General features: G+C 35.6%; 1 protein-coding gene across 6 annotated transcripts in view; it reads right to left on the bottom strand.

The window, feature by feature from the left end:
- Positions 1-20,202, bottom strand: part of COL24A1 (collagen type XXIV alpha 1 chain) — a 400,532-nt gene that overhangs the window by 123,457 nt on the left and 256,873 nt on the right. For all 6 annotated transcript variants that reach the window (XR_012418180.1, XM_015433402.4, XM_065519318.2 and 3 more), the window contains 6 exons: positions 17,173-17,226; positions 5,439-5,492; positions 3,561-3,614; positions 2,943-2,996; positions 1,570-1,623; positions 1,303-1,410 (listed from right to left, as the gene is read on the bottom strand). Coding sequence is in view for 5 of the 6 variants with exons in the window: in XM_015433402.4 (XP_015288888.3) it covers positions 1,303-1,410; positions 1,570-1,623; positions 2,943-2,996; positions 3,561-3,614; positions 5,439-5,492; positions 17,173-17,226 (378 nt within the window). In the remaining variant the exon portion in view is untranslated. The remainder of the gene's footprint in view (positions 1-1,302; positions 1,411-1,569; positions 1,624-2,942; positions 2,997-3,560; positions 3,615-5,438; positions 5,493-17,172; positions 17,227-20,202) is intronic.

The following is a 20,202-nucleotide window of genomic DNA, read 5'->3' as shown; positions in this document are numbered from 1 at the left end:
AACCAGAGGAAAAGAGAAGGACAGAAAAAAAGTTGAAAATTATAAACTCTGTAAACCATTACTTTGTCTTCTAGTCTGCCTGCATGATCAGTTTACTCATAATTAGTTCCTCATCTTTTACTGAGCTCCCATGTGGAAATACTGGAGCACAGAAGCACTGTGGTTTATGGGAAGGAGTAAAGACAGAGCATCTGGTTTTGAAGAGCTATGCTTTCTCTTGGGGAAGAGACCCACATGCTTAAATGTTGCAATCTTTAAAAGGCAGAATAAAACTGCCAGAGTACAGAAGAAAGAGAAACCATTTTCTGGTAGGGTCAAAAGGGATGACTCCCAAGATAGGAGAATACCTCTGAAGGCAAGAACATTTAGAGAAGTAAAGACAATAACTCTGAGGAGAACCCATGTTTAAAGATATAAGACAAGAAAAAGGGAACAGTAAAATGAAACAATAGAATGACCAGATAGGCTATAATATGGAAGACTATAATAAATATAAATTAAGCATTTAAGCAAAAAGGATGCTATTCGCTCTCTCTCTCTCTTTTTTTAGATGGAATCTCCCTCTGTCTCCCAGGTTGGAGTGCAGTGACATGATCTTGGCTCATTGTAACCTCCGCCTCCCGGGTTCAAGCGATTCTCCTGCCTCAGCCTCCCGAGTAGCTGGAATTACAAGCATGCACCGTGGCGTCCATCTAATTTTTGTATTTTTAGTGGAGAAGGGGTTTCACCATGTTGGCCAGGCTGGTCTATTACTCCTAACCTCAGGTGATCCACCCACTTTGCCTTCCCAAAGTGCTGGGATTACAGGACTGACCATTATTCTTATTATTTGTTCACATCTTCCATTTGTCTTGAGGTGAGATAATTTGTTCAATATGATGTTTAGAACTTCCCTTGAAGTAATAACAAAATTTATTATAACAAATAAGTAATAACAAATGGTTGCAAAGAATTTCTTGTTTCATCCTGGAGCTGGGATATTACTCTACAACAATAATGTCCGTTATAGGAATATAGATCCAAAATATTTAATCAAACTAAGTTCAAGACAACATAAAACATTCCTTTATAAATGCCTTATGACAGAAGTTACATGGCTTATGGGCAAAGCATCTTTCCTCTTTGGATCTTAGGAGGGCTGATAATCAGTTCTTGACTTGTCCTTCTCTCAAGCCACAGTTCCACATATACAATTACCCACTGGATATATAAGGAGGTCAGAGCATGTGTAGGTGTGTGCATGTGTACACATACAGGCAGTGAATTCACTTAGTATTTGAAAGTGAACCCAGCAGTACTTACCGGAAGGCCCATTTGGCCTGATCTACCCAAGGGCCCTATAATTCCTGGTAAGCCCATGTCTCCTTTTTCTCCATCCTCTCCAGGAAGTCCCCTTCCTCCTGAAGCTCCCTGTAATGCAATAAAAAACTTTTTTATAAAAGAATACAGTGAAATAATTATGCCAACAAAAAGCAGGTTTTTGTTTGCCACACAAAAATAATGATGTCTAATATTTTAAAGATTTTACAAAGCATCTATTTTATATATAATGTTAAAAGTATAATTTACCTTTAACCCATCTTTTCCTTGGAGACCTTCTTCTCCAGGAGCTCCTGGTTCACCCTATTTTGTAGCAGAAACAGTACGATTGAATTTTTTTTTGCTATATCATTTATCTTATTTTATTTTTAGCCCACAGCATATATGGAAAATAACAAATTTGTGTTCACTTATTTCTATTACTTTATCTCTAAAGAGGATTTGACAGTATAATGAGCATGATTTAATTTGCCTTGAATAGCTCTGAAGATGCTTTCATGATTCAGAGTGTCATAAATTCAAATATAAGATGATCCCAGAATATTAGTAAATTTTAGATAATTAAAGTAATATACATCCATTTGGTAGCTCTAGAATTTTATACAGCTAGACTTGTGTTTTTGAGTTCAAGAAATGTAAATACTGCATCTCATAAAATTATAGTGCTTTGCTATATTGAATTTACATGGGTTAATATAATTTGATTCAGTTATGACCACTCTACCAGATTTTTAGAGTTTCCACATTTTCTCCCTTTCAATAGAGAGGTAAAGATTAAGGCTCTGGTACATTACTTAGTTGTCTTTTAGATATGGAACTTGCAGAAATGTAGAGCCATACTTTACAAAGCTATTAAAGTAGGACTGGCTTTCTTGATACTGAAATTATTTAAAAGTAAATTAATTAGTGCATCTTTATCGTTGCTCCATCTTTTCTATCACTGACATTTCTATTATCCTCACTTCTCATTCACCCCACTCCACACAAAAAAGGGAATGTAAAAAGAAAGAAGCCAGATACAAAATATATCTCCCTACTTTGCCTTTTAGTGAACAAATGTCTCTTAAAATTATCTTGGGCACTATTATCTTAGGAAACAACTCCTTACCACAGCTCAGAATAAAGGCTATCTATATTAGGATAACTTCTCAAAGCTATCTAACTGCAACAATTTGCAATTATGGCCTTGCATCTTGTTAACCCTGCATGATCATAGGTTTGATTTTTTTAGAGCAAATTAAATCTATAAATTAGATTTCAATCTTTTATCTGTCTTGTTAGGTCACGAACTATTCTGAGAGTTGATCACTGGTACTTGTGAATTTCTTCTTAATGCTGACGTTAGTGACAATCACAGTGACTCCACGTTTTTGGTAAGGGTTCTACAAAGTATACCTGATTTTGAGAAAAGGACATACGAGGTTAAGACTCTAAATACTACTAAATTAGAATAGGGACAAAATTTGACATGCAGCTTTTGAAATTATGAAATAAAACCAAACATTTTCTATAATGTATCAGAAAGGTTTATTATCCTATTTTTTGAGTGTTTAGACTAATAAGTTTTGAGTCTCTGAAAGAAGGGGGTTAGTGTATTAAAAGAGTTTCCAGTGGGCACTCACTCGCAAACCTGGTTCCCCAGGTTCTCCAACACTTCCTGCAGGTCCAACATCTCCCTGAGGAAACAAAGGGAAAGATTAAACTCTTTTCTACTAAGACTGCATGGCTAATTATGGAGGGCATGTCATAAGGCACGGTTCCCCAACGCCTGGGCCGTAGAGGGCACCTGTCCAAGGCCTGTTAGGAACTGCGCCGCACAACAGGAGGTGAACAGCTGGTGACACAGCATTACTGTCTGAGCTCCACCTCCTGACAGATCAGTGGCAGCATTAGATTCTCACAGAAGCATGAACTCTATTGTGAACTGTGCATTTGAGGGATCTGGGTTGCACAATCTTTATGAGAATCTAATGCCTGATGATCTAAGGTGGGACAGTTTCATCCTGAAACCATCCCCTGCTCCACTTCCATCTGTGGAAAAACTCTCTTCCATGAAACTGGTCCCTGGTGCCAGACAAATAGGTTGGGGACTGCTGTCATAAGGAATAGGAGTTCCAAATTTTTCTCTGGGGGCTTCCACCTTCTTTCAAGTTGGCAAATGTAGGGGATTCAATGGTAGCAAGTATAGGGGATTCAATGATGAAAGTTTAGAGACTCTCCACTATGTTTTAGAAGGTTACCTTTGCACCTGGTTCACCTTGCAGACCAGACTCTCCCTCAATGCCTGGAGGTCCCTACAAGAGAATAATTTGACACATTACAAAGGCAACAGCAATCTCATGAGAAGATGGTGGTAACACTGAACTCAAGGGTGAGATACCTGTGTCCAAAAGGGCATAATTGCTGTCCCTTTATCAACTTCATAGCATAAGTACAGATACTTTCTGACACCATTTAATAGTTCAAACGTAAAGACAACTTCATCTAAAATTAGGACTTTCAAGATCCATTTCTTCTAATCCTCTCTGTCATCCTTTAAACTTCATCCAAAGCGATTTGTTCTTCCTTTCCCTTTCTGTAGTGCCTTCAGGAATCTACTTACTTTAAAAATTCATTTTTCTTTGTTGGTTTCATAAAAATATCATGCAAATAAGAGATAAATTTATTCACATTATAGAAGACACAGACAGACAGACAGACAGACAGACACACACAAACACACACACACACACCTTCTTTTCCAGCCTTCTTTCATGGTGGGTCCATTTTTGTTGGGAAGCTTTCAGTTTTCTTTACTTTGAGAACATACAAGTTCTTGCAACCTCTGGCTATTTCCAGGCCTAAAGTTCCTACTATTGCTGATGTTACAACTATTTTTGTCTCCAAGAACATTTACCTTATTTGTGAGCATGCTACGTGTGCCCCTCCCTTCCCTTTAGGGAGGAGAAGAGTTTTATTGGGGACACAGGTGAACAGGTCTGCAGAAATTAAGTCATGTAAACCATTATTTACCATGTTAAGAAATTGGCATTTTATCCTAAAGGCCATGAGAACTCTTGAAAAATTTAAAAGAAATGAATGATATAAGAAAGATAAACTGGCAACAAGTAGATGATGGAATTATAGGAGTTGGAGGAGACATGGCATGAGAGTGTAGGGGACAGTGCACTGGCAATAGGGATAAAGAGGAAAGGGTAGATTTAAGAAGAATGGGCAGGAGGAGGCCTATTCAAAAGGAAATGGTCACTGATTAGAGAGGATTAGGTAGAAGAAGGAGTCTAGGATGACTCTCTGTTTTGGGTTATTGGGTATAAGGGATATCTTTCATTGAGATGGGAATTAAACAGAGGAAGAACAGTGGGAAAGTAATGGATTTGGTTTAGATATTTTGAATTGTAGATGACTGTGGGATATCTAGGCGGATGTTTAAAAAGATAACAGGAAATCAATAATTGAATCTGAGGAGAGAGGTATAAAATACAGCTACCAAGTTGAGATCTATCAGAGTAAAATTGGTAATTACAGTCACTGTAATAACATGATCACTAAGCCAAGGAAGTAAAAGGGCAACTTCATGTCAAGACTCAGAAAGGCTAATGAGAAGGTGAAGTGGCAAATCAAGACAGAGCAGTTTCACAGCAGCCAAGGGAGCAGTTTCACAACAGCTAAATAAATCAAACATTAAATAAAATGTTTGATTTATTTAGTACTAAAGTTACAAACAATGGAAATAAAAGAATTGGATATTTATAACAAATTTGGCTTATAATTCCAAAATATATCCTAAATTGGGTAATGTCTCAGTATTCTCCTATACAGGGCATATAATATTTTAGAATGAAAGGTTTTCAAGTCAACTTTAAATCAGTGAAGGGAAAGCTCTATCTACTTTGTGTTCTGTCATCTCAATGAGGTAATTATTAGAGGAGAACTTCATATGTATAAAATTAGACATATAATAATCATCTCTGCTTTTAATGGAATTTTAGGCTTTTTTCTGAATATGAAACAATACTATGGAAGTATTCCTCATAATATATATCTAATTATTAATTTTACCCTAGAGCCTTACAAAAAGTAGAATATTTATGAACAAGAACGAGCCACGAAAAATTTACCTCAATGCCCATTTCTCCAGGAGGTCCAACATCACCTTGCAGTCCTCGCAGGCCCTATATTAAAATAAAATGTAAGATATGAGAATAAAAGTTTACTCTGGGTCAGTAAATGTATGCATCTGGATATGGGTTTTATAATAGAATACATATTTACATAATACATAATTATGTAAATACATAATACATAATTGTATAAATACATAATACATTTATCAATATATTACTTTACTCTGTATAGACAAAATTATATCTTTAGTTGATTCGTGTGTGTGTGTGTGTGTGTGTGTGCGCGCGCGCATGTGTTTTTGTTTCTTTTTTTTTTGAGACTGAGTTTCACTCTTGTTGCCCAGCTGGAGCGCAGTGGCGCAGTCTCCACTCACTGCAACCTCCGCCTCCCAGGGTCAAGCAATTCTCCTGCTTCAGCCTCTCAAGTAGCTGGGATTACAGGCAACTGCCACCACGCTCGGCTAATTTTCATATTTGTAGTAGAGATGGGGTTTCACTATGTTGGCCAGGCTGGTCACGAACTCCTGACCTCAGGTGATCCACCTGCCTCAGCCTCCCAAAGTGCTGGGATTACAGGCGTGAGCCACCGCGCCCAGCCTCACGTGTTTTTAAAATAAATTTACTAAGCTATGCTTGTATTACAAAGAAAAGAGTGGCATTCATTCTTTTATTCTCTAATTCATTCATTCATTCAATATTAAGCACCTCATAAGTATCATATATTGTGCTAAGCATTTTGACAAGGTATCTTATTTAATGTATGTGATAGTCATTCATCTACTTAAAATTCCTAGCAAATATGTGACAAAGAAATTTGCATCTTAAAGATGTAAATATATGATCTTTTTTTACTGATTGTGTAGTTTTACCCCTCAAGAATGTCATACAGTTGGAATCATACAGCATGTAACCTTTTCATACTGACTTCAACTTAGTAGTACGCATTTAAGTTTCCTTTGTAAATTTTTGTGGCTTGATAGCTCATTTATTTTTAATGCTGAATAATATTCCATTGTATGGGTATACCACAGTTTGTTTATCCATTTATTCATTGGACATTGTTTTAGTTAACTGAGGATTCTATAACAAAATAGTATACATTAATGGCTTATAAACCACAGAAATTTATTTCCCACAGTTCTGGAGGCTGGAAAGTCCAAGATAAAGGTGCTGGCAGATTCAGTGTCTGGTGAAGGCCCACTTTCTGCTTCATAGATGGTGCCTTCTAGTTGTGTCCTCACATGTTAGAAGGGGCAAGCTGGCTCTTGCATGCCTCTTTTATAAAGGCACTAATCCCAATAATGAGGGCACAGCACCCCAAAGATCCTGCCCTATAATACCATTACCTTGGGGACTGGGATTTCAACAAACGAATTTTTGGGGGAACATGGTCCAATTATAGCAGACATATTGATTCATACTGGTTGCTTCAAATTTTTTGCACCTATAAATAAAGCTGCTATAAACATTCTTGTACAGGTTTTTGTGTGGACATAAGTTTTCAATTCATTTGGGTGAACACTAAGGAGCATGATCACCGGATCATATGGTAAGAGTATGCCTACCTTTGTTAAAAAACTGTCTTCCAAAGTGGCTGGACCATTTTGCATTCCCACTAGCAATGAATGAGAGTTCCTGTTGTTCCACATCCTTGCCAACCTTTGGCATCATCAAAGTTTTAGATTTTAGTCATTCTAACAGGTGTATAGAGGTATGTCATTACTGTTTTAATTTGCAATTCTTTAATGACATATGATCTTGAGCATATTTTTACATGCTTCTATACTATTTCTATATCTTCTTTGGTCTGGTGTCTGTTCAGATCTTTTGCCAACATTTTAACTGGTGTTTAAAGAAAATTGTTGACTTTTAAATGTTTTTTCTGTATTTTAGATACAAGTCTTTTATCAGATATATGTTTTGAAAATGTTTTCTCCCAGTCTGTGGACTGTCTCTTCATTCTCTTAACAGTGTTTTTTTAAGGCAGATTTAAAAAGATGTTAATGAAGTCCAACTTATCAATTTTTTCTTTCATGGGTTGTGCTTTTGGGGATGTAGATAAAAACTCACCAAGAAACTTCAGGTCACATCGATTTTCTTCTATGTTTATATTTTAGGAGTTTTATGGTTTTGTTTTTTACATGTAAGTCTATGATTCATTTTGAGGGGGTGTGTGTGTGTGTGTGTGTGTGTGTGTGTGTGTGTGTGTGTGTATGAGGTATAAGATCTGCATCTAGATTCATGTTTTGCATGTGGGTATCTATTTGTTCCAGCATAATTTGTTGAAAAGACTATCCATTGTATTGTCTTTGCTCCTTTGTCACAGATCACTTGACTTTATTTGTGACTATATACTGTGTATATTGTGTAGAACAAAGAGTATATCTGTGTTCTATTTCTGGGTTCACCATTCTGTTCCAATGAACTACAGTTGAAATTTAAACCAACATAAGGGTTACAGTGCCAACCTCCTGCACAGTTAAAAATCTGAGTACAACTTTCAACTCCCCCAAAATGTAACCATTTATAGCCTACTATTGACTGGATGCCTTGCTAATAACATAAGCAGGTGTTTAACAGATATTTTATATGTGTATTATACATATACACATATACACATATTTTATATGTATATTATATACTGTAGTTTTAAAGTAAGCTAGAATAAAGAATACTGTATTCTTAAGTGGAAGTAGAGCATCATCAAGATCTTCATCCTCATTGTCTCCATGCTGAGTAGGCTGAGGAGGTGGAAGAGGAGGAGGGGTTGTTCTTGCTGTCTCAGGGGTAGCAGAAGTGGAAGAAAATCCACAAATAAGAGGACCTTTGCAGTTCAAACCCATGTTGTTCAAGGGTCAATTGTACTTGTCTATTCTTTTGCCAATATTACACTGCCTTGATTACTGTAGTTTTACAGTAAATCTTGAAGTCAGTGTCAGTTCTCCAACTTTGTTTTTCAATATTGTATTGGCTATTCTGGGTTTTTTGCCTTTCCATAGAAACTTTAGAATCTGTTAATATATACAATGTAACTTGCTTGGATTTTGATTAGAACTGCATTGAATTGATAGATCAATTTGTGAAGAACTAATATCTTAACAATATTGAGTCCTTCTACCTATGACCATGAAATATCCTTCCATTTAATTTCTTTGATCAAGGTTTTCCTCATACAGATCTTACATATATTTTGTTAGATTTATACCTATTTCTTTCTCTCTTTTTTGGTGCTAATGTAAATGATATCGTGTTTTTCATTTTAAATTCCAATTACTCATTGCTGGTAATATAGAAAAGCAATTGATTTTTGTATATTAACTTATACCCTGTTATGCTACAATCTCATTATAACTGCTTATTAGTTTAGGGAATTTAAAAAATAAGTTCTTGAAGATTTTTCACACAGACAGCCATGCCATCTACAAAGGAAGACAGTTTTATTTCTTCTTTCCCAATTTGTATACTTTTTATTTTCTTTTCTTATTGCACTAGCTAGGACTTCCAGGACAATGCTGAATAGGAGTTAAAATTTAACAAAGGAGGAACATGTTTTCCTTATTCCCTTGCTCTTAAAAGTATCTAGTTTTCTCACCAGTAAGTATAATATTGGCTATAAGATTTTTTTTAAAATATGTTTTTCAAAAAGCTGAGGAAGTGCCCCTTTATTTCAGGTTTGAGAGTTTTTTTTTTTTTTTTTTTTTTATCATGAATGGTTGTTAGATTTTTTCAAATGATTTTCCTGCATCTTTTCATATCATATTTTCTTATTTAGCCTGTTGAGGTGGTGGATTACATTAACTGACATTCTACTGTTAAACCAGTCTTGTAAACCTGGAAAAAATTACACTTGTTTATGATGCATAATTCTGTTTATACATTGTTTGATTCAATTTGCTAATATTTTGTTGAGGATTTTACATCTATGTTCATGAATAATATTGGTCTATAGTTTTCTTTTCTTGTGATATGTTTGTCTGGTTTTTTTGTTAGGGTAATGCTCATGTAATGGCCTCACGTATGTGGCCTCACATAATTAGGAAATATTCTGTTGTTTCTATTTTCTGGAACAGCTTGTACATAACTGGTATCATTTGTTCTTTAAATGTTTAGTTGAATTCACCAATGAGATAACCTGAGACCAGTGCTTTCTGTTTCAGAGGGTTATTAGTGATTGATTCTGTTTCTTCATCGATACACGTTGATGAAGATATTGATGGAAATCAAATCAAATCAAATCAAGTCAAATCAAACCTATTCAGGTTATCCTTTTCTGTTTATGTGAGTTTTGGTAAAATATGTCTTTTAAGGAATTGGTCTATTTCATTTAAGTTATCAAATTTGTGGAAATATTGGGAGGCTGAAGCAGGCATCACAAGGTCAGAAGTTTGAGATCAGCCTGACCAACCTGGTGAAACCCCATTTCTACTAAAAATATAAAAAAAGTTAGCCAGGCATGGTGGCACGCACCTGTAATCCCAGCTACTCAGGAGGCTGAGGCAGGAGAATCGCTTGAACCCGGGAGGCGGAGGTTGCAGTGAGCTGAGATCACACCACTAGCCTGGGTGACAGAGCGAGACTCTGTCTCAAAAAAGAAAAAAAAATTGTGAAAATAGAATTGCTCATAATATCCATTTATTATCATTTTAATGCTAATGATATCAGTAGTGATATTGATATTCTGATATTAGTAATTTGTATTTTCTCTTTTTTTCCCCTTGGTTAGCCTGGCCTGAGGTTGATTAATTTTGGTCGCACTGATGTTCTCTATTGTTTTCCTGTTTTCAATTTCACTGATTTCTGCTGATTTTCATTACTTATTTTCTTCTGCTTACTTTGTATTTAATTTGCTTTTCTTTTATAGTTTCCTAGGATGGAAGCTTAGATTACTAATCTTAAGTATTTCTTCTTTCCTCTTATTTTGATTCAGTGCTATAAATTTCCCTCTAGGCACTGCATCTCAAGCATTTTGACAAACTATATTTTCATTTAGTTCAAAATATTTTTAAATTATTCCTGAAACTCCTTTTTTGATCAATAAGTTATTAAAAGTGTATTATTTAATCTCCAAATATTTTGGAAATCTCCAGTCATTTTCTGTTACCGTAGTTTGAGAGCAAACGTTGTATGATGTCTAGTCTTTTAAATTTGTTAAGGTGTTTTATGGCCCAGAATTTGGTCTCTCTTGGTGAATGTTCCATGTCAGTTTGTGAAGAGTGTGTATTCTACTGTTGTTCGATAACATATTTTATAAATGTAAATTAAACCTAGTTAACTTACAGTACTCTCTGTTGACTAATTTTCTGCCTGCTGGGTCTCTCAATTACTGATAGAGGGGTGTTATTGTCTCCAACTATAATAATAGAGTCATCTATTTTTCCTTGAAAATCATCTCAGCATTTGCTTCACGTATTTTGATGCTCCATTGTCAGGTGAATTAAGTATTGTTATGCCATCTTGGAGAAATGACCCTGCTATCATTGTGCCGTGTCTCTCTTTACCCTGATAATTTTTCTTGTTCTGAAGACTGCTTTCTCTGACATATAAACATTTCCAGCTTTCCTTTGATGAACGTTAGCATGATATACTTTCCTTCATATTTCAAACGGATTTCCTGAAGACAACATACAATTGGGTCTTGCTTTCATATTCACTTTGGCAATCTCCTAAGTGGTATACTTAGACCATTGACATTTAAGTGACTATGATATCATTGAGCTAGTATATACCATAGTTGTTAGTTTTCATTTGTTGTCTTTGTTCTTTATTGCTTCTTCTTCTTTGGTCTTCTTCTTTTTTATTTTTTTGGCTTCTCATTTTATTTTTTATTTTTATGTTTATTTCATTTTTGAGATGGAGTCTCACTCTGTCACCCAGGCTGGAGTATAGTGGCATGATCTTGGTGCACTGCAAACTCTGCCTCCCGGATTCAAGTGATTCTCCCACTTCAGCCTCCTGAGTAGCTGGGACTACAGGCACGTCCTACCATGTCCAGCTAATTTTTGCATTGTGTTGGTAGAGACAGGGTTTTACCATGTTGTCCAGGTTTGTCTCAAACTCCTGACCATAAGCAATCTACCTGCCTTGGCATCCTAAAGTGCTAGGATTAAAGGCATGAGCCACCATGCCCACTCTGGCCTCTCATTTTAATTAAGCATTTTATATGATTTCATTTTCTTTCCTGGGTTAGCATACAAATTATACTACTTTTAAAACTTTTTAAAGTGGACACTCTAGAGTTTGCAATACATATTTGCAATTAACCTAAGTCCATTTTCTTTCTTTTTAAAAAGACCCTACAGCACCTGGTATTCCTAGGCCATCTCCAATCCCAGTACTTACCAGTCCTGACCCCGTTTAGCATCCAAGATCAGATGAGATTAAGAACATTCAGGGTGCTATGGCCATTGATCTAGTCCATTTTCATATAACACTATACCACTTCATGAGTAGTGCCAGTACTTTATAACAATTCCTCCCTCTTCTTCCTTATAACATTTGACTTATCCATGAGATATAATACCAAATACTGTTGCTATTATTATTTTGTACAAATTGTCTGTTAGATCAATTAAGAATTATAAAAATATTTTATTTTACTTTCATTTATTCCTTCTCTAACACTCTTCTTACCTAGATGAGTTTCTTACCTATGTCACTTTTCTTCTCTCTGAAGAACTTCTTTTAACATTACTTGCTGGTCTACTAGTGACAAATTCCTTAAATTTTTGTTTGAGAAAGACTTTATTTCTCTTTTACTTTGAAATTCCCAGCTTCATAATTCCAAAATGTCTGCTATCCCTGAGTCTGTTTCTGCTTATTTGTCTCTGTAGACTGTTTCTGCCTTTTATCTTGCCTTATAATTTTTTTTGAAAGCCAGACATGATATAAATGTAAATGAAACCAAGGTGAATAGGCCTTTAATGTGATATTTTATATTATCTGGCTGTGGGTTAGGCTGTGTTTACTGGTTGTAGCTAGGTGTGTTTCAAAATGGTTACTATCCCTCTCCCTCTGCTGGAAGCAGGAGGGAATTCTTCTCTGTTTGAAAGTGAGAACTTGTTAGGGCTCCGGAAGGACGTAAAACTCAGGAACACGTAGGGGCCTCCCAAAGACTAGGCCCTCTCTGAGTTTTTTTAACACTCAAGCTGGTCTACACTGAGTCTCCAGTAATTTGCTAATTATGGTTTAAAGTGTCCCTACTGTCCAGATGTGGGCTATGTATTTGCCTGTCTGTCTCTCCATTTTGGGGGCAGTACTTTGTCTTGTGACCTTAAGTCTCTGACAGATCTAAGAAGAGTTGTTGACTTTCAGTGTGTCCATCTTTTTTCTTGTTTTGAGGATGTTTTGATGACTTCCAAGTTCCTTACATTTCAGACCAGAAAACACATTAATTAATTAATTAATTAATTTAGAGGCAGAGTCTTGTTCTGTCACCCAGGCTGGAGTGCAGTGGCACGATCTAGGCTCACTGCACCCTCCGCCTCCCAGGTTCAAGTAATTCTCCTACCTCAGCTTCCTGAGTAGCTGGGATTACTGGCACCCACCACCATGCCTGGCTGATTTTTTTTTTTTTTTTTTTTTTAGTAGAAACGGGGTTTTACCATGTTGGCCAGGCTGGTCTCAAACTCCTGACCTCAAGTGATCCACTTGCTTTGGCCTCCCAAAGTGGTGGGTTTACAGGTGTGCGCCACTGTGCCCAACCCAGAAAACACTTTACTATTGTCAACCTAAATAACAAAGAGAAAGAGGCTCTCTAAAAGAAATAAGGTATTTATTTTGGAATAGAGCATTGTAATGGGAACGTGCATGTCGTAGTAAGCTATGCACATATTCAGGGAGATAAAGAAAGGGAATAGTTTGTAAAGGAAAAATGAGGATTATATAATTGTTTTGAAATGATTATCCTTGGCTATAAATATCAACAACAATGGTGATACCAGTCCAGGGCTGGACAGGCCGTTGCTGGGCAGATGTCTTTTCAGAAATATTTTTTGTATATGGATGCAAATGTTCTTTGGGCAAGGTTGTGATTTTTGCAATTTTTTGTGATCGTTTGTGCTATCAGGCATCTAAGAATGAGAACTCTGTCTTTATGGCCTTCACCTCTATTTGTCAGATTTTTCTTTTATTTTCTTAACATCAGTGACTCCATTTTGATTCTGACAACTTTCACACTATGATTTTTAAATCTTTTTTTGGGGGAGACTGGGAGATTCAGCTAGAAGCCAAATTGTGCTCCACACACAATAATTTTTTTTTTTTTTTTTGAGATAGAGTCACACTTTGTCACCCAGGTTGGAGTGCAGTGGTGTGATCTTGGCTCACTGCAGCCTTTGCCTCCTGGGTTAAAGCAATTCTGCCTCAGCCTCTCAAGTAGCTGGGACTACAGGTGTGTACCACCATGTCTGGCTAATCTTTTGTATTTTTAGTAGAGGTGGGGTTTCACTATATTGGCCAGGCTGATCTTGAACTCCTGACCTCAAGTGATCCATCCACCTCGACCTCCCAAAGTGCTGGGATTACAGGCATGAGCCACTGTGCTTGGCCCCCATGCAATGATTTTTAAAGAATCAAAAATGGCTGGCTGGATGCAGTGGCTCACACCTGTAATGCCAGCACTTTGGGAGGCAGAGGTGGGCGGATCACAAGGTCAGGAGATCAAGACTATCCTGGCTAACACGGTGAAACCCCATCTCTACTAAAAATACGAAAAATTAGTGGGGCGTGGTGGCAGGCACTTGTAGTCCCAGCTACTCAGGAGGCTGAGGCAAGAGAATCGATGGAACCTGGGAGGCAGAGGTTGCAGTGAGCCAAGATTGCACCACTGCACTCTAGCCTGAGTGACAGAGTGAGACTCCGTCTAAAAAGAAAAAAAATAAAAATAAAAATAAAAATAAAAAGTTGCTAAATTTTAGATTACTTGTTTTTGTATTTTTCATTATATCTGTGATATATTAATAGATTTCTTAATAACAACTAACTTTTCCTTGATTGTAATTCTTCCTTTTACTTCACTGAGGTGGATAATTCTTTATATACATGGTTAAATTTTACTTAATTTTTCGTTCAGATTTTTACAATTATATTTGTAAGTGAAATTCATCTGCCGCTTTATTTTGGCTGCTCTCTTTGTCTGACTGAGATGCTGATATAGGGTACTCTTATCTTTTGTTTCCAAGACTGTTGCCACTCTAATGAGGAACTGAGTGAAGTTTTATTATACACTTTTAGTTAACTTGAGAATCCTATTAACTATTTTTTGAGGTAAGTGGAAATGACTTCTGGTATCTAAGAAAAAGTAGCTAGAAAATAATATTTTAAAATTTACAGGGGATATTATAAAGGAAGCTTATGAAGAGTTTAAATTTTAGAGTATAGCATTCCCCTTGTTCCCTCTTTAAAGGCAGTTTTTAATAATTAAGAGATATTAACTATATTTATTTAGGTCAGGAGATTTTTTTTTAAACTTGTCTTCTGAAATGGAAGAATAAATGAAAAAATGATAAAAGAGAGAATGAACAAATGTCACCATTCTCCTCTTATTGAGGGTGATTGTGCAGGTTGTACACTACACAAACCAAGGGACATTATTTGTTACAAGGTTTGAGTTGATTAGACATTTTCTTTCTGTACATATGTGATTAAAATCTACATCAGAGGTCAGCAAATTTCTTTTTTTTCAAGGGCAAGACAGTAAGTATTTTAGGCTTATGGGTCATGTGGTCTCTGTCAAAACTTTTAAATTTTGCTGTCATAGTATGAAAGCAGCCATACATACATAAGGGAATTGTTGTGGCTGTGTTTCAATAAAATTTGATTTACAGAAGCATAACTGGACTGAGGGCTGTGGTTTACCTATCCTACTTTATGCCTACATACTTCTAAGGGAATCTAATATTATCATGAAGATTTTAAGATGGGTTATGGTTATAGCTGAAACTCCTAACTTACATATCTGATTTTCCTCTTACTCTCTCAGTTTCTTGTGCAGTTTCAACCTTTTCTGCCAGCGTTTTGTAAATGTTGTAGCTCTTTAAGCCTCAGCCTTAGATCTTTTTCTTTTCTCACCTCTATACTCTTTCTATAGGCAATGAATCCAATATTTTTTAACTTCAGTGCATTCCTCTACTCTGAATCCAACTGCCAACTTCATGTTTCTCAAAGACACCTCAAATTCAACAGTTAAACTGAATTTATAATCTTCCATTCTCAAACCTACTTTTCTGTGTTTTTTTTTGTTTCAGTGAATATTATCATCAACTCTTTAATACACTAAGCCAGAAATTTAAGAATTATACTTCACATACAGAGTCTTTATTACCTATTGATTTTATCCCCTTTTGAATCATTCTGTCCACTTCATCTCTCTGCTCATAAAAAAGGTGCTGCTGATTTTTATCTGTATTATTGCAACAGCCAGCCATTCTTGGCTCCTTCCATTTTGTGATTTGACTGATATTTATAAAATAGATATCAGATAATAAACTAAACAATCTGATAATAAAGCTAGTCCTAGACCTTTAATAACATCCTTTGTTCTAAGGATAAAAATTAAAAATGTTGGCAATAGCCCTCATAAAGCTATGCGTGTTTTGCCACCTGCCTCCTTTCTAACCCCATCTGGCACTTACTTATATATACCAGACATTATACCAGGAAAGGGGATTACAAAGATAAAATAAATGGTCTCTGATTTCAAGCAGGTTACAGACTTTTTAGGGGATATACTTAAGTAAATAATGCTAAAGAGAGTTGCATTATTTTAGGTCAGATAAATATCAGAATTGAAATGACATGTTAAGATATACATAATAGGGAGAAAACCAAGAAGGATTTAGCTTAAAAAATCAACAACATATCTAAAATTCTTTATTTGGAAAGAACTATATATACTGTCAAATCTTTACTTATTGTTTTGAGAGCTTATATCATAGGTTAAATATATAAATGAGGAAAAGGTTATGGTAAGAATAGCTCTTTGACTGTTAGAATTTTCCATTTGCCACTAACTAAATGAATTATACAAAAGCCACTTGTAAATCTTTGTGTCAACTGATGATAAAATCAATGCAGTTGTTTGAAAGACTATATTGTATTGTACATCTTAGAAGCACATTATAGCACATTACATCTGACACCATTAACCAGAAGAATGACTTCATTGGCAAAAAAGAATAAATTGTAAGAAAGTAGGTATGACAGGTCTTTCCTTTTCACAACTTACCTTCCATGGAAACTCTGAAACTGTTTCATAATGATTTCATAAGTTTTTGTATTGATGCAAGTTTTTGTACTGTTGATGTAACTGCATTTCTGTCATGTTTGCACATTTTGGCCCATCAAAATGTTTGGCTTCTCTCTATATGGTCTTCTAATTATAGAAATTGCCTCATAAGTGTGATTGTGCGTGTGTGGCAATGTAATATTATAAGAACAGCAAGCCATTCAGAAAGAGAATTCCTGAGATTCAATAAAACAGAGTTTTCTTTGTTGAAAACAGAAATATGCTCAGATTTAACAGCTCCAGAAAAACAGCACCATATTTGACTATATGAAACCAGAAAGGCACGATAAACTATTACTTTTTATTCTATGTGATTTGTCTGTGGTGTCTATGATAAATGCTGCTTTCTAAAACATACCAGTCACAGCACAGCAGAGGAATAATAGAAACATAAATGTACATTATGAGAAAAACACAATTAGAAAAGTATAAATATAAACTTACTGGCTCTCCTGGAAGTCCTCTGTCACCTGTGCTTCCAGGCAATCCCTGTAAACCCTGGACAAATAAAGGCAATACTTGTAGGAAAAGTGTTGTGTGAAGATGTTTTACACAGTTTCCTTACCTTAGCTTTCCTATAGATCCTTCCACCCAACTTTTCTGTCTACTGCTATTTATTTATTTATTTTTTCTTTTGTGGTGAATTTACTATTTTAACCATTTTTAAATGTAGTTATGTGGCATTAAGTACATTCACATTGTTGTGTAACCATCACCAGAACTTTTTCATCTTCCCAAACTGAAACTCTGTACCCATTAAATACTAACTCCCCATCACCCCTTTTTTCTATTCCCTGGCAACCACCATTCTATTTTCTGTCTCTATGAATTCGAATACCCTAAGTACCTCATATCAGTGAGATCATACAATATCTGCCTTTCTGTGACCGGCTTATTTTACCTAGCATAATGTCTTTAAGATTCATCCCTGTTGTAGCATGCGTGAAAACGTTCTGCTTTTTAAGGTTGGGTCCACTGTATGCATATCCCACATTTTGTTTATCTATTAGTCTATCAAAGAACATGGATTACTTTCAACTTTTGGCTATTGTGAATAATGTGGCTATGAATATGGGTATACGAGTATCTGCATGAGTCCCTTTTTTCAATTATTTGGGTATCTACCTAGAAGTGGAACTGATAGATCATATGGTAATTCTCTGTTTAACTTCTTGACAAACCACCAAACTGTTTTCCACAGCAGTCCCCCTATTTTATATTTGTACCAGTAATGAACAAGGGTTCCAATTCCTCCACATCCTTGGCCACACATATTTTCTTTTTCTTTTTTATAACAGCATTATAATGTTTGTGAAATAGTATTCCATGGTGGTTTGATTTTCATTTCCCTAATGACGAGTGATGTTGAGCATCTTTTCATGTGCTTACTGGCCATCTGTATACCTTCTTTGGAGAAATGCCTGTTCAAGTCCTTTGCTCATTTTTCCATCAGGTTGTTTTTTTTATTCTTGAGTTGTAGGAGTTCTTTGTATCTACCCCTATTTTTATTTAATCCTCACTCCTATACTGTGACAAATAATTACCCAAAATTATTTTAAATCTGAATTTCTTTACAGTTTTAATGTCCATATAAAGTTTCCTTTTTCAAAAAATAATAATGTCCTTGTGATGTGTTAATAAGTATGATTTATGTCTTTAAACCCTGGCAAGGCACAGGAGACTCAGAACCTAGATAACTGGAAATAACCATACTGAACCTGTAACTTCCTTTTTTCCCCATCTTTACACTCTTTGTAGTACCATAAAAGAGTGTTTCAGATATGAAGTAGATAGAACACTAAACCAAATTCTGAGTCTTCTCTGACTCAGTCAAAGATTTATTGAGCATTTACTGTGTGCGAGGCACTGATGACCACTGACAATACCTAACATCTTGACTCATTTGTAAGTTGCATCTTCTTTTTTTGCTTTATTTTATTTATTTATTTATTTTTTTGAGATGGAGTCTCACTCTGTTGCCCATGCTGGAGTGCAGTGGCGTGATCTTGGCTCACTGCAAGCTCCCCATCCCGGGTTCACGCCATTCTCCTGCCTCAGCCTCCCGAGTAGCTGGGACTACAGGTGCCCGCCACCACGCCTGGCTAACTTTTTTATTTTGTATTTTTAGTAGAGATGGGGTTTCACCGTGTTAGCCAGGATGATTTCGATCTCCTGACCTCGTGATCCGCCCGCCTGGCCTCCCAAAGTGCTGGGATTACAGGCGTGAGCCACTGCGCCCAGCTGTAAGTTGCATCTTCTGCATTATTGACCTTGGGAAAGTTGATAACTATACAGCTAATCACAAATACCATTTTACCTTAAAACACTAAAAGGTATAAAAATATGACATTAAATTAGAAGTAAAGATATTCAAAGTTCTTAGCAACACACTGTCTTCTAAGTTATAATCTTTAATGCTATGTTCAGTTTCTCTGGCTAGGGAAAGGGAACTATGTAAAATTATGGACTCCCATCTAGTTGAAGCTCTGTTTCAGTCATGTAAATGATATGGTGCCTATTTACTCCAGGCTCCTTAATTAAGAGATAGGATCATTATAAGGAATCTCTCTGTGCCTAGTAGAACAACTGAAATATACAGAAAACTTCAGAACTTTAAATAATATCTGCCCAATTTTCTTTGTAAAGTATGTATAGACATAATATCAAGCTTATCATGTACTTTTAATGCTGTTGATACTGCATAAAAGCTCTTTTGCAAAGCCACGAAATAATTTAAGTGGACTCTGTTTTTATTGGGGAAAAAGCGGAAAAGCACAAGCTGGAATAAAATAAAAATTATCTTTAAGGCTTTTTAGAACTCCCTTCTCCATTACTTCAACCCAGTAACTATGATAATGATGACCATGAGGATAACAATGGTTATTTTGGTTGTTATTTATTAGAGCCTGTTCCAGGAACATAATAAATAACATTTGTTATAACTATAAAAGATTTCCTATATCAAAAATGGGGAAACTGAAGCCCAGAGAAGTTAAGTAATTTGTACAAAGTCAAGACTTCTAGTAAGTGGCAAAGCCAATATATGACTTCCAATATGATTGATTCCAATAAAATATGATACATTATATGCAAGGGAATAATTATATATATATAAAAAATTATATATATATATATAAAAAAAAACTGTGGACTACTTATCAGAAATACCGACGGCCAAAAGAAAATGGCAAGTTATCCTTACAGAGTTGAATAAAAACAAAAGAATCCCCCAAAAGACTCTGTCAACCTAAAATCTGATATCCGGTGAAACTGTACTTCAAAAGTAAAGGAGAAATAAAGACATTTCATAAACAAAACCTAAGAGAAATATGTACTAGCAGACTTTACTACAAGAAATATAAAGGATGTTCTATAGGTTACAGGGAAATTACATCATTTGGAAACACAAATCTTCAGAAAGTAATGAACAGCATCAGAAAAGGCAAATATGTGGGTAAATGATAAACATTATTT

Source organism: Macaca fascicularis, chromosome 1 (assembly GCF_037993035.2).
Source record: "Macaca fascicularis isolate 582-1 chromosome 1, T2T-MFA8v1.1".
Classification (NCBI taxonomy): Eukaryota; Metazoa; Chordata; class Mammalia; order Primates; family Cercopithecidae; genus Macaca; species Macaca fascicularis.
The sequence above is the reverse complement of the archived record's forward strand: the minus strand, read 5'-3'. Positions and strand labels throughout refer to the sequence as shown.